This window comes from Convolutriloba macropyga, chromosome 3 (genome assembly GCF_964194025.1).
Source record: "Convolutriloba macropyga chromosome 3, txConMacr16.3, whole genome shotgun sequence".
Taxonomy (NCBI): Eukaryota; Metazoa; Xenacoelomorpha; order Acoela; family Convolutidae; genus Convolutriloba; species Convolutriloba macropyga.
The window spans coordinates 65,738,958-65,755,032 of NC_134470.1; the positions used below are offsets into that span (position 1 = coordinate 65,738,958).

The window sequence follows — 16,075 nt, forward strand, 5'->3', positions numbered from 1 at the left end:
GATAGTCAATTTTTGTTCCAAGATGTGCTTCGAAATCAATATTTTCATAAACTTGAGAATATGTTGTATCAACTGTTTTATTGTCACTGGAATAGAATTTATTTTTCATAGTTATAGCACCAGTATCGGGTTTAAATTTGTGAATGGGTTCGCCAGTGTTCATATCAAATCCGTCACGAACACTAATGTATAGAGAATCATATGGCGTAGGATATACTATTCGTGGATGACTACATAAAGACTGTGGTTTATTGTAAACTTGGAACATAAAGCTTTGTAAGTCGAAATCTGACTGAGCTGAAGTAAATTTAGGATCCTTTACTATGTAGTATTTGTCATTAGCTTTAATCATTTGAGCGTCAAAAGTGCGAATTATAGTGAAAAGACAATTATTGGGTTCATCCCAAGTGTATGCAAATGGATCAGTAGATGTAGAATCGCAGCCTTCGGCTGATAAAGGACAAGGTAGAGGTATATTTTGCCAGTTATTAACTGTGCCATCTCTAAGGTTTACATTCAGGCTAACATTTTGCATATATGTTTCATAAGTGTAATGTGTAATCCAACCTCGGGAGTTACATTCATTGTTTCCAGTTCCAACATCGCCTGAGTTAAAGTTTGAGAACAAAGATTTGTCAAAATCGAATTCTACTGATTTAGAAGAAGGAGAAAGCTTTATCTTTTTCCTTTCCTTTGCAAGTTTGCATTTCTGAGCATCAAGCTTAACTGAAGTAGTAATAGTATTATGTCTGGCATCTATGCCGCTAGAGTCAAAAGAATCGCAAAACCAACGTAATTGCTGTTGGTTTGCTTTACACATAGTTGCTTCTAGTTTAACTTTATAATTTCTTTGGTAGAGAGTGACTCGTGCTTGATTAGTGCTAATTTTATCAGGGCGAATTTCGCAAGGTGCTACTTTGTTGAGAGAATACATCTGGTTTGAAATAATTTTTGAGCAATCAAAGTGGTTAACATGAAGGTTAGGAGCTGTGTTTTCATAGATACTCATCTTTTCAATCGGTCTGGCGTCAGTGAAAGACGTTAAGAGTAATAATGCAAGAAATATAAAAAAGATCAAATATTTTGTATAGCAAGCAGTTATAACGCAGAGAAGTGCAAGAGGTATTATAGCAATAAGTTTAAGAAACTGAACAGAACGAATTTGGTTTCCTATGTAGGTAATAAACTATTCTACTTTTGAAAGAAGCGCTTTCTTATCAGTAAGTTTCTCTTTAAAGAACTGGTCTTTAATCAGTGATAGTGGCATGTGGACGTTACGTTTTGACCAAATTAATAGCTTTTCAGGAGGGTCTAGAAATTTAAGGTACGGAATTTCTTCAGGTAGACAATTATCTCTACTTACGACACATTCTATGAAGTGTGGATGAGAATCGTTATATTCAACTAGGAGTTTTAATTCTGCAATATGCTGAGCAATTTCAGATTCAATATCAGTTGTTACAGGTAGGAACAGAGTTAAGCAAAGTAATATAAAAATAAGCATTTTGTAACTTACGTTTATTACTTCGTCTATTGCTGGTGATTTCTTGATTTCGCCGTCTTCCATTTTAATAAACGAAGACAGTATAAGGTGAGTCTAACAGATTCAAGTTAATATTATCCGTGAAAGCAATCTGATATTTTAGCTCGTGAACGTGAGCGGGATTATAGGGTACCCAAAATATGACAAACTTTGCGTTATTTTCTGATGTTACGAAGAATGCAACTGTTCTCTGTTGATTAGAAACAAAACACTTGTCAAGTGTTACAGTTTTATTTCCGAATTTCAATATTTTTTGTAGGAGGAATATTCTAATATACGATAACGGGTCGAATGCAAGGGTAGTAAGAACTTGTGTTTCAAGGGAAGGTGGTAACATAGATTAAGGGTCTACAGTAAAGGGAGCGTCGATGATATCAAGGTCTATTTCGTCTCTGTTGTTCAATTGGAAATGAAAGCGTTCAATATGTTCTGGTTTGTTAGGCGTCCAACTAACAATTATTTCTAAGTTTACAAACTGGTCTTTAACGAAGAAAATAACAATGTTTTCTTTATATGAAATATATGATCGATCAATTTTTGCTGACTTGTTATTATTCAGAATTTTATGGGGGATGTTATAAGGACTGTAGGAAGTTGAGAAAGTTGTTCTTGAAGCTATAACCCAATAATCGTTTAGCGGAATATTCATTGATCAGTTGGTGGTTCTAAAACCAAACAAGGGACATTTAAAATGTCTAAGTCAACTAGGCTTGAAGAATGAATTTGAAGTAATAGACTGTTAAGTTGTTGAGGATTGTATTTTCCCCAGAAGACAGCAATAGGGTCTTTGTTAGAGTTAGTAGCAAAGAATACTACAGTTCTTACTTCGTTAGAAATTTGACAACTGGTTATGGTGTTAAACTCACTATTAAATTTCAGCTTTTGATTTGCTTTAATCGAGACTTTCACAAGTGTATCAGGGTTGATAGAAAGAGAAATAAGAAAACCGTTTTGGTCGAATGAGACTTCGGTCATATATTAGGATTGATTGTCTTTACGGTGTTGGTGTTTTGTGGTGTGTTTAACTGGTGATGAAAGTGTTTAGTGTAGGTAGTGTTTGTCGGGATTTAGAAACTTTCTGAATTGTCAGTCTCTAAAGAGTTATGAACTCCTGCTATAGTTAGTGACTGAGAATTGAATTGAGAATCAATATTGAACTGAGATACCTGATATATGTGTTGTGGAGATATGTTGTTGCAAATATTTGGTGTTCACAATGCTTGAAAACTTTTCTAAGTTTTCTAAGTTATTATTTGAAAGGGGTAAAATGTGAAGATAGAATTTGGGACAGAGAGAAAGAAAGGGAGAGAGAGAGAGAGAGAGAGAGAGAGAGAGAGAGAGATGTTCAAGGTAGAGCTGAATTGTGAGAGAAAGAAGTGATTGATTTCAGAAGGTAACTGAGAAAAGTGATTTTGAATTTGGGTAAGGCTCTTGAATAGTGGTTTTCAGGGTTAAGTTACCAAAATATGTGTGCTCATTTCTGATTGGCCACTTACTAGCCGTGACTAGTACCATATAGCATGGTGTTAAACTGTGATATGATTGAAATGTTGCGCTAAGTTCTCTATTTTTAGCACAGAATTACGTTTATTAGCAGGTTTTTGGGCACAAATTATGTGTGTTTTTGACCATTCCTGTAAAATGAAAACAAACAGTGTATTACGTGTTGTCTGTCGATAGTAGCTAGGTTAAAAGCTGGCATAATATTAATTTGAATATATCTTATATTGTCATTTATTTCATGAAGTTAGGTATTTAGTCTATAACCAATCTTAATACATGGGCGAATCGTGAAAGTTGAATTTATTCATAACTAAGATAGCAAGGTTGATGATTTTTGGGCTGAAGGTAGTTTGTGCATCAGAACGTCGTGTGATATAGAAATAATTAACAAAAAGTTTGCTAATTTCTTGGGGCTACCTTTTTTTGTTTATAGCCAATCTTAATACATGGGGGAAAATTTGATTTGATCATTACTTTATGAAAAGAGCTTCAAATTTGAGCAAACTTGGCAGTGCAATAGCTGCTGTGCCGACACGTTATTTGAACCAAAAATAAGCGGGAAAAACAATTGAGACTTTCTAGGGCTACCTTTTTTATTCTATACCCAATCTTAATACATGGGAGAAAATTCGATTTGGTCAGTACTTTCTGACACGATTTTCAAAATTGAGCAAACTTGGCAGTGCAATAGCTGTTGTATAGACACGTTATTTGAACCAAAAATAGGCGTCAAAAACAATTGAGACTTTCTAGGGCTACCTTTTTTATTCTATACCAAATCTTAATACATGGGGAAAAATTAAAAATTGTTGTTGTTCTAAAGCTAAAGCTTCAGATTTACTAATCGCTTAACTGAACATTGTATGGGCAACTATTACGTGTATGAGACAGCGAAAAACAAGTTGTTTGTAGTTTTACTCATTTTATCTTGGTTTTTCTATGCAAAAATTATATTTTCACCAATTTCATGTCCTTGTTATAAAATTGTGACAACTTTTTGGACGAAAATGAAAATTCTACTCTGAACACATTAACTACTAATACTTTGTATGTTCTATAACGAACTTTCACTTGTCTATCGCGTAAAACTTCTAAAGGGGAACACTTTAAGGATTGTAAGGTAACGATATAGAAAGGTTTCATTTTTCCTTTAAAACTTTTGCTAACTCTCTTTCTTTTCAAAAGTCAGTTGGTATCTCAGGGTATATCTACTAATCATAGATTTTACTTTCGAAACGTTAAGGTTTGAACAGAATAGTAATTGCTAATAAAAAAAGCGAACAGAAATAAATTCAATAACTTAAACTTTTTTGGGATTTATACTACCTTATTTCTAATTTGTGTGTTGTAAACTTTTGTGAAATATTAAAGCAAGCATGCATTTGTGCAACTATGTGGTCTGAGTTGTTGAGCGAATAAATTCATCAAGTTATAGCTCTTCCTGACAAATGTGTAAGGTTTGCACTTAGGCGACATAATTCTTACGTGCAGAATTTAAATTTGCGGTTAGTTATTTGTTCTTAAGTGATCTAATGTTTATTTTAAACATTCCTTGGGTCCTTAAGCTAGTAAAGTTAGCTCTATTTGTTGACTATGTGGGTTGCTTAAATCTGCATTTCCTGACAAAATGCGATTTTACGTGGGTTAAATATTTTGCAAGGGACAAATTTTTGTACTCAAGGTAATTAACTTAGATAAAATATTTGCTCATGGGGGACTCGTTTCCACTTAGCTTTGCTTTGTGTAACATGTGTTTTCAGCGTTAGTTTGAAATAAGAGGTATGCATAAATGTTGAAAGTGTACGAATTTTGAACATGTATAGAAGTTTTGTGTGTGTAACAGCTTGCAACGGTGATTAATTGCGTGCTTTATGTAAGATTTGTGTTGAGTGGGCTATTTGCTTTTTGCCTTAAACGTTTCTATTATACAGTTGATCTCTCTTGACTATTAATTTCCAAAACTTTATATTTTTCTTCGCCTGTTAACTTCAATTTTAGTTCTTTTAGACTTTCTTCTTTCTTTTAGTTTAATTTTAATTTTTGTTCCTTCTTTAATTTGTATCTTCTTTATTTCCTTTTCTGTTCATTTCTTATTTCTTTGCATTACTTTAATCTTTCTGTTCTCGATTTAATCTTAAACTTTAAAATCTTCATTATGTCTTTCTGGGATATGAATTTCTTGGAGCCGGGTGAGGAGCTTCAAAACTTGTTATGTGAGGCTGAATATCTTCTTGAACAACAGGGCATAGTTCTAGTTCCTGTTTCTGATTTCAGGCTAAAGGTGCGTCAGTACCTTTATAAAAACTATATTAATGAAAATATCGGGGGTTTGGAAGCTTCTGATTTTCTGTTTTACCTATCAACTTCATACAAGCACCTTAACATCATTTTGGGGCATGAAGAAGTATTGGGAATCTGTCGGGCCAGTACCATGCTCAATCCGTGGGACAAGCGAGAAACTCGCACTGTCTCTAGCAGGACAGTGGATGTGATTGAGTTCTTCTTGGGGAGGAATGTGAGTACTGTTTATTGACTTCTAGATTTAAATTTGTGTAATCTAGAGGCCTTCAGCCTGGCTGTTGGAGAAAAATTGTGTATTGAGACCAAATGTTAGAATATGAAGCTTGCATATGAGGAAAAAGGGGAAGGAGTAAAAAAAATTTTAAAGTAAAGTTTGGTATAGGGTACGGTTTTGTGTTTAGTTCTTCAAGGAGTTTAACGTGGGCCACAAGGTAGAATGGGAATATGAGGCTCACGAAAAGTTAGAAAACCACCTATGGGCGTTACAACAGGCGTGGTGGGATCCAGAAGTAGGTCCAGTATTGCAGGATGCATATAAGATGTTAAAGGCCTGGAATTATCAAGAATTCCTTCTCTTCAAGCCTGGGGGTCTAAAACATTCAGTAATGAACGGCCTTGTGCAAAAATTTCTGGTAATCCAATAACTATTAACTGCTTGTGTGTTATATATAAAGCTTTTCTTTTTCGCATTCATGCTGTTATCTACTTTTTATTTGGTTTTGTGCGTAAAAACGCTTTTAATATAAAAGTTATTATTTGAAAGGAGATTTTGTGTCTCTATTTCTTTTTGAGTTTGTGTATCAAGTCAGAAGGAATAGGTTCACCAAAGAATGTAGGTGCTTTTCTATTACGTTGAGGTCTGCTTAATACTTCATTTGCGTCAGGTAAATTAGATATATTAGGGGATGCTGTAGGTGTAGAATTATGAGGTGATGATGTGGGGCTATTATGCGATGCTTGGGGGAATAATTTGCGTGTAGCTTTAAATTTACTAGTACTATCAGGTGGGGTAGAAAAATTTTCGTGCTGTGGGCTATTAGGTGAATACATATTTTGCATAGGGTAGGGGGTTGAAATGCGTGGGGGTAGAAAATTAGAAGAGCTTGTGCCTTTTATATGCGTAGTATTATCTGCTCGTGTTTGTAGCGATTCCAAGCCTGAATCTTTTGTTGGAGTAGCCTCAACGTTAAATGTTGGCTGTAGTGTAGTACTAGGATTAACAGTATATTGTGTTTCTACTAAGGGCCACTGTGAAATAGCAATATGTTGTGCGCCTCTATAAGCATTAGATTTGGATATATTTTGCTTATTATATTGAGTATAATAATCATCCGTATCGTCTGGGACTACATAGTTCTCAACTAACTCTTGTATTTTTTCTTCTTTCGGGTAATAAGGTACTATATGATTTCTATGCACGGTTTTCTTCTCATTTGTTTTATCATGTTGTATTTCATATGTAGTATTTGTTATCATTCGTTGCACAGTGTAAGGGCCTGAGCGTAGCTCTTGTAGCTTTTTAGACTTTAATAGTCCTTTCGAGTGATTTTCTAGTAGTACTTTTCTACCTTCAGGTATAGGCTTTCCGAGTTTAAATCTATTTCTATACTTGTGCGCTTTATTCGTAGTTTGTCTACATTTAGTGTAGGTATTCGAGTATATTGTTTTAAATGTATTCTCTCGCTTTAACATTTCGTTAGATAATCTGTTTTGTAACAATTTCTCTATCTTTTTGTTATTACAAGTTTCTTCACTATGTGAGTGTGGTGGTAGATTACTACAATATTCTGACGTGCATTTCTTTTGATTATCTCGTAGTAGTCCTAACTTTAGTGATAAGGGTATTTGCGGTTTCGTTCCGAATAGTATTTCATAAGGGGTATATCCCGTACTGTAGTTTACTGCAGTATTGTGTGAAAATGCAAATTTACTAGTGTACTCGGACCAATTAGATCCACTTTTACTAATAAAATGTCTTAGGTAATTTGTCAAATGTTTATTTTGTACTTCTACTTTGCCGTTAGTCCAAGGTGAATATGCAGTTCGGGGGCATAGTGTAATTCCCATTTCATTTGTGTAGTGAACGAAATCATTACTAATAAAAGCATTGCCGTTATCATGTACTATTTGTTGCGGTATACCAAATGTAGTTATAAATTTCTCTAGTTGATTTACTGTTTCGAGAGCTTCAGCATTCTTGCTAGGGTATACTTGTATAAATCTAGAGAAAGCGTCTACTATTACAAGACAAAATCTATTTCCTTTACTGAGTGGTCGTAGTGGACCTTTGTGATCAATATGAAGTGTATGTAGGGGTATAGCTTCTAATTGTCCCCATGGTTCTAAGGGTGCTTCGTTCAAGTCTTTGCGTGCTGACTTATTAGTTTGACAACTTAAGCAATCTAACATTAACATTTCAATCCATTTAAACATACCGGGCCAATAGAAATATCGCTTAACTCTATTGTAAGTTGTGCTTTCTGCTCTATGACCACTAAGTTCATGCGTATGTGCGACTTCGAATATCTTTATAAATAGCGAAAGTGGTGCACATATCCTAACGTCAAAAGAGCCGTCTTCACAAGGTTCGGAATAACAGAGTAAATCATATTGACTTTCTAAAAACAACAAGTTGAGATTATTTCTATAGGTTTTTAGTGCTTTAGATTGTTTAATAATGTAGTCCTTTTCTGGAGGTTTGCCTACTTTTAGCCAATCTCTAACTTTATTTACCACGGAATCGTTTACTTGTTCTTCAAGAATATTATCGGTGTCAAGATTAGCGTTTTTTGCAAAATCTGTAACTTTAGCTATTAAATCTAATGTATCTGTGTGGACATCCTTTTCTGAGATGTTTTGAAAAGCTTCTGGTTCAATAAGTATCTTAAATTTTGTCCGTCTGATATAATCGGCTTTAGCAGATTCTAATTGTTCAATAAGTGAATTTTCAATATTTCCTTCTACTAGATCTAACCAATCTTGGTCATCATAACCTTCTCGGTCATCACTTATTTCAGCTATTTCTTCTATCTCGGAATAGTAGTGATTATCATACTCGCTAGTTAGTTCTGAAGTTAATTTCTTTATTTGATTTATTTGTGTGCCGTAGCGAAAACAATCAGAGAAACTGTGTATTGCATTACAGTGTTCATTTATGTAGTCTGGTGCATCATCTTCGCTAAAGTCACCTTCATCATTTATATTAATAAGTTTCCTTCTTTCGCCTTTGACTTGAGCAATAATTGGATAACAGTCGTTAGCTGATGCGTCCTTATCGTCTTGATGCAATACAGAATAGTTAACTTCTTTTCCGTTAATATGAAACTTTATATCTTTAGGTATCACTTTGTGTTCTAGTTGATAAAGTTTAGCATGTGCTAAAGAAACGTTTCGACTAAGAATGTCAGGGAACGCTAAGTTTTTGCCTTCAGTGTATATAATTTGCAAGTTTTGGAACTTAGTTACTACAACTTGATACTTAAAGAAACGATGTGACATTTGTCCTCGTCGTGACCAAAGAAATAGAATTGGTCTGTGATCACAATATAGGTAAATTGGAAAAGGGGATCCAATAACATAAAATTCATAAGTTTGTAATGCAGATATTATTCCGCATAGCTCCCTATGTTGAGGGGACATCTTTTGTTCAGCTTTATCAAATACTCTCGAGTTTGCTGAAATCATACGTTTTCTATCAGGAAAATCTTGTATAAGAACACAACCTGTTCCTAAATTAGATGAATCAGCATGTATATGAAAGGGATAGTCATTAGAAGGAAATGCGTTAGAAATATCGTGACAGAATCTTTGTTTAAGGTCTGTGAATACCTTTTCGTGTTCTGGTAACCACTTGAATAATGTTGTATCTTTAGTTAAGTCATATAGAGGTTTTGCATCTATGTGAAAGTTCAAAATATAGGTATGATAGAAACCCATCATTCCTAAAACTCTTAAAACTTCTGTTTTCGATTCTGGCGTTTTGAGGTTTCTAATATCATCTATGCGCGAAGCAATAGGCGATAGTCCGTTCTTAGATATAACATGTCCTAGAAATCTCACTTTTCGTAAGAAAAACATTGTTTTATCGTGGGCTGCTTTAAGGTTTGCTTTTCGAAGCAAAGAGTGATACTCTTTTACTATTGTGAACATTTCTTGTTTATCTTTAGCTTGTAATAAAGTATCGTCTATATATGTTATGGCTTGTTTACGTTTTATAAGGGGTCCAAATGCATAACGCATTAGTTTGCTAAAGAAACTGGGTAATGGCTTAAGACCATAAAATCCTACTTGATAGGTGTACTGTCTGCCTCCTACAATAAAACTTGTAACCTTCTGTGTATCTTCAGTTAGTGGTACTTGATTATAAGCCGATGACAAGTCACTACTTGTAAATATAGTTCCGGTTATTCTTGTCATTAGAACGTTTAGTGGTTCGAGTGGCCAACTAGAATTACTTGTATCAGTTATAGAATTTAGGTATCTAGCATCAATGACTAGTTTTACATAATCCTTCTTAGGTAATATGATGACGGGATTGACAAACCAACTATTCATATCCTCGTTCTCATTGAGTTCTCTGATTATCCCTGCTTGAATTAATTCATCCATTAGTCTTTCTAATTTATCTCTGAGATGAATGGGTATTTTGCTTGGTCGTTGCTTTTTAAAGGTTGCGTCTTTCTTTAGGGGTAAATGGAATTTATGTTTAGTTTTGCCAATATCATACTTATGATGTGAATAGACATCATTATCCTGAAGTATTATTTCTATCAACTCAAACAATTCATCATCAGTCAAATCACTTTGCGTGAAATCAAAGTTATCTAAGAACCTTTCTAGATACTCTATGTCTTGAACGGTATTTCTATTTTGCTTAATTACAAAATCACTAACTGCCTTATTTATGATTCGGTTGCTTTGTAGTTTATCTCTAAACTTAGGAAACTGTTCGTTGACTTTAGGTCTACATAACTCTTTTGCTTCGATAGAGAAGTCTGTGGCTAGTTCTCTCTCATCCTCTTTGCATTTTTCTATTAACTCACTTTCAATAATCTCGAGCACTTCTTCCTGTTCTAGTGTATTAGTCTCTACTTTCTGTAGTTTATCAATATCATCCTTGCTTGTATACACATAGATAGTTATTCCTGAATTCTTAAATGTTTGTTCAATTAGAGAAGATATCTCTCTCCAATCCATTCCGTCTAAACCACAAGCTATTTTTGGCATCGCTATACAGCGTAAATTTAGTTCTAGTGCATGATTTCTCATAGCAAGTAGCGTTGTTTTGATTGTATCAATTGTTGGCTTTTCATAGAGATTAGCCTTAGTGATGAGATTATATACTAAGTTATTATCTGCTCTGAAAGTTATTATGTCACCTATATCACAGTTTCTACTCTTACAGTAGTCCTTTAATAAGGGTATTCTTTTTGAGATTGTGTTTGCAAAACCTTTTCTCATTTCTGCATCTGTGGATATTGTGTGCGCTATAGGCATATTAGGGTCAAATATAGATTGGGTACGAAAATCTATATATCTAATGCAAGAATTAGTTTGGATTTGCTGTCCTTCTTGTAAGTTGTTTACTACTGTGTTCAGTATGAAGCAACTGTTATAGTCCTCACTTTCGTTTAGTATTGTACTTGTAAGTTCGGCACAGTTTTTGATATTGTATCTTTGTATAGGTTTGTCGGTTATATCACACATAGCATAACCTATTATTCCTCTATTTATCTGTATTGGGTGGTTCTTTTGATTCTCCATAAATATTGGTAGAAATTCTTCAGGTTGTGGACAAAGTGTGTTCACAAAGACTAGGTCAGTTTTTGCAACATTAATATGAGGCATGAAATATGTTCCTGGTGGAAATAAGGCTTGACTGGGGTGGTTTTGCTTGTGCAATTGTGTACTTTTCTGTTGTAGAAAGATTGGTTGAGCTATGTTTAAAGCAGTCATCTCAGTTATGTATGGGTAATCTTTCTCATTGTTGAGTGAGCCGTAGCAAATTAGGTTTCTCTCAGTTTTTAATTCTACTGCGGGGATATCGAAGTGAAGTGCTTTTAAAAACAAATGACAAAAATCTATACCTATTATGTTCTGTCTCTGCTCTTTAGTAACGAATACTTTATGGGGGACTGTATATTTACCGTCAGTTTCGAAGCTAGATTGAATAGTTGTGTAGCCAAGCATTCTGATTGATGAACCAGTATATGTCTTTGAATCACAATTTGTATTTTGTAAATGCAAATTTTGTCCAAGGTTTACTAAAGCAAGGTATGTAGGATGGTTGATGATAGTGCAGGTTGATCCTGGGTCAATCATGAATTCTACTTCTAAACCACTATTATTTTTAATGTCTCCGGTGGCAAAGTGATATAAATTGAGATAAATTCTTGACTTAGTACTACTTTCTTTAGTAGCGTTCGGAGACTTCAAAAGTTTAAAGGAAAGAAGTCTGCTATAGCATTTACGTAGTCATCGTCGCCTTCAACGAAACTAATTTGATTTGGTTGATGTTGAATATTGTTGGGTTTTGATTGTCTTTGTTGTAGATTGTTATTTCTACTTGGTGTATAGAAGCTAGCACTTTGTGGTGGCTGTTGCTGTTGTTGTGGTGATGGTGATTGTTGTTCAAGATTTGGTTCATTATTTCTATAGGTGTTTTGCTGAGGGAAGGTTTGTTCGTATGGTTGAGTGAATCTATTGCCATAGCTGCTAAAAGATGTATTTTGTTGTTGATAGTTAGTCTTGTTGAACCTAGGATTATAGTTTGAGTAGCCACCTCTTGGTTGATAGCCTTGGTTTCTAGGACCATTGAATCTTGTATTGCCTCGGTTATTCTTTCTGTAATCATTAGAGAAGGTTATATTTGGCCTTCTTGGTTCAACTAGTTCCTTTCTCAATTTGTTAACACTATCATCTATCTGTTTCTTTGTGCATCTAGAGATGGAATGACCATTGCTTCTGCAATAATCACAGAATCTAGTACTGTTAGGTCTGCCTTTTATGTTTGGGTCTCTAGGCCTAGGAGTATCTATAGCATTCACTTCGTTGCTTTTGAAAAGACTGGTTAAATCGTTAATTTTGCTCTCGAGTGTTTTAAGTTTATCTATGCCTGTAGCTCCACTGGATTCTGTTGTTACAGAAAATGTTAAGTCTTTTACAACTAAGTGATCGACAAACTGTGTCCAGGTTATTGAAGGATTCTCAATAAGTTTCTCGTGCGCTTTGCGTTTTAAACCTTGTGGCCTTAGTCCTCTTATAGCAAAATCTATGTATTTCTGACTTCGTTGTCTTTGTTGGATTTCTTTCTCCTTTCTTATATTGTCATCACCTTCAATACTTGTTGGTATCTTTTCTGGCCAACCTTTATCAACTCCACTCTTTATTCTATGTAGATAGTTTTTCATTAATTCTCCTTCTTGCCTAAATGTGTTCTCAACCTCAAGTCTAAATCTAAACTGGTCTCTACCGTCTGTGAATCTTTTTATAAATTCATCTTTTAAAGTATTCCAATCTGTAGCATCTGTGACTTCACTTTCAAACCATTCTAGTGCTGTATCAGTTAAAAGTGAGCCGAATAAGGATTGTTGCCTTTTATCATAGCTAGTTTGTGCAACGGGTGCTGTAGGCCTAGTTCCTAGTGAAAAGAGTATTTTGTTTTCTACAGAGTTCCAAAAAGAAGTGGCATCCTGATTAGGATCATTGCCTGAAAAAGATACAAGTGAAAGATTTGGATGTGTTATGGGAGTTTCAGGTGGGGGAGTAACGGCAGGTGGAGGAGTACTACCACCAGGACTGGCCATTGTTTAAAGGACTGAAGTTATTGTATTAGAATTATCAAGAACAGAGGAATAGTTTAAATCAAAATCAAAAAGGGATTTTAGTGAGAAGCCCTTTGACTAGTTAACTTACACAAGTTAATTTAATGGCTTTTCTACAATAAGTGAACAAGTTAAATTTAGGCAGGCTTCTCTGATAGTTTAAATGAACAAGTTAAATTGAGAATGCTTTTTCTATATTAAATGAACAAGTTAAATTGAAGTTGCCTCTCTCTATTAAATGAACAAGTTAAATTGAAGTTGCCTCTCTCTATTAAATGAACAAGTTAAATTGAAGTTGCCTCTCTGGGACCACCATTTATACTGCTGGTCCGTACATTAGATACTTAAACGACGGGGTTAATCGCGGGACCACATGTATAACTTGAGAGTTCAACCCCTAGTTCTACTCTTGGTATATAGTTAAGTATTAAATAAAGTTAAATGCAAATATGAATTAATAAGTTATGTTAAACAGCATCAAATATGAACCGAGCATTAAAGGATAGAATAATTAAAGTTATAAGATTGAAATAGCACAGATTGAACTATTCTAAGTTAACTTGTAACTTAGATAGAGTTTGAGAGATGTTAAATTATAACTTAGAGAAGTTAAGCTGAACTTACCTGATTTCCAAATTTGTGCTAAGTTAATATTTTATGACTTAGAGAGTTCTTAGTTAAGAACAAGTCACAAAATATTCTAAGTTAGAAAAATATCTCAAGTAAGCTGAGATTGAGCAAGGGAGTAATACGGGAGTATGATTTTAAATCAGAAGTTATCAGGGACCAAAAAGTGCTGGTGGTTGAGCGTGCAAGCTCCTTTTATACTTGCGGACACGTGGTTCTCTAGTATCCTATTGGATAGAGATAACAGTGTCGACAGAGTTACCAAGGTTAACTTGGTGTTATCTGTGTGGCGTGATAATATCACGTCATAGTATTCTCAGTTTTAGTTAGTGATCTTAAAATAGTAGCTTATTCAAAACTACTTAGTAATTTGTTCACAGGTTAAAATGGACTTTGTCCAAATCAAGTTTGTGCTTCACGCACTATAACGTAAGTTCTCAAAATAGCACTAAGATTATCAAATAGTGTTACTGAGTGTAGCACACTTCAGTACACTTATTCGGACGATTCTTGGTACTGTGTTAAAGAGTTGAATGCGCATTTTCCTGAAACGATTATTTAGAGTTGATTGCCTGAAATTTTACCATTTTTTTGTCAATTTGAACATTCAAAATCTCATTAAACATTCTTAAACATTCAAACGCTCATTATTTTTTGAAATTCAGTAGTTTGTGATTGACGGGGTAGGAATATCACCTGCAAACGAACCTGACCGAGCCTCATACCGCTAAATTACACCATAATAAAGGTGTAAAAATATCATTTACCGATATGGTCATAATCTCGTGGCGGGGGGGGGGGTCAGAATCAGATCTGACGAAAGAACACTCGATGTTTGATAGGGAAGTTGGGAAAAACCTGTATAATTGAAGGAAATTATTGAGCGTAGAGAAAGTATCATCAGATGAATAATCTTCAGCTGCAGACGATTGAGATGCGGAAGATTGAGGATTGAGTCTGTGGGAGAGTGTGGAGTAGAAGCTGTTTAACTGATATGGATTGGTCGAGTCACTTATCACCACCACTTTGCCCCACCTCAATCTTGCAACTATAGTTAACACCAAGTCCACCACTGGGACCACACTCGTACCCATTGGAATGTTATACTGTTGTATTGTACTACTGTCTTTTCTGCCATTGGTTGGCTGTTGCAGGTTGCCACTGGCGTCATCGATGTTGTTGATGACATCATTGTGGGTGTTGGATTCATCATTAGTTTCACCTGTTGAATACAATTATGTATCACTTTTACATTATACCCAATGCCATTACATCCAATGCCTTTATACCCAATGCACTTTAATATTTTCGTTCAATAACCCGACTACAAACTAGCAGTCGCTATTACACCCATGTTATAACATACTTAATGGTCACGACACGCCCAGTGGGACTTGATATGAATCTATCAGAACCGAACATGGGATTAAATTATCAGCTTGAGTATGTTAAAACATACATGCGATAGTGACTGCTAATTTGTAGTCCATTTATTGAAAGAAAAGATCGATGGGCACTGGGTAAATTGGCATTGGGTATAATAGCATTGGGTATAATGGTATTCGGTATAATGGCATAGGGCAAATTGTCATGTAATTGTTCGTTCATTCTTATTCGTTCATTCTCGAAGTGCTGGACTGGAAAACAAGAAGAAAACGGAGACTCCCTAAAAATTTCATGTTATGTTATCTCAATTATCTTCCGTGAATACATGCAACTACACTCACCTATTTTGAGACATAAAGTTTTTAAGTTTTAATCAAACAAGCATAACACAACCTTTCATCACAAAGAATTACCCACTTACCCCGCCAAAAAATCTTCAATTTTCCGTTCAATTTCCAAAAACCATCAAATCTTGAAAATTAAGATAAAAATTGATTAATTTTTGTTATTCAAAGTTAAGTGACTGAGAAATATTTTGCTTTCTTCGCGTGTGCGTTTTTAGATAACATGGTCGGCAATAAATTAGTTCATTTTTTATTGCTGAAACGTTTAAAAAATCAGCACGTCTTTTAAAGCACTGGTCTCTCAATAATGGAAAAGATGAAAAGGCATAGAAACACAATTATATTTTTAGACAGCAAAAATCTGTCGAAAAACCTTATATACGCAGAAGAAAAAGGCAGCGTGACATTGTATATAAGGAAAATTGCAATTTTAGTCTCCTATAGTATACGCGTGACAATAATCGTTACAAAACAAATTGGTTTACAATATTTTATTTCCATTTATTATTTATTAACATAAAAACGACAACAATAAATTAGAAACTGGT

At 34.6% G+C, this 16,075-nt stretch overlaps 2 protein-coding genes across 2 annotated transcripts in view; both read right to left on the reverse strand.

Moving 5' to 3' along the window:
* Positions 1–16,075, reverse strand: part of LOC142336367 (proteasome subunit alpha type-3-like) — a 418,015-nt gene that overhangs the window by 388,660 nt on the left and 13,280 nt on the right. The gene's annotated exons all lie outside the window — the stretch shown is intronic.
* LOC142336706 (uncharacterized) overlaps positions 1–16,075 on the reverse strand; it is a 70,325-nt gene that overhangs the window by 24,335 nt on the left and 29,915 nt on the right. The window contains exon 5 of the mRNA XM_075385619.1: positions 14,656–15,019. Coding sequence (XP_075241734.1) covers positions 14,656–15,019 — 364 coding nt within the window. The remainder of the gene's footprint in view (positions 1–14,655; positions 15,020–16,075) is intronic.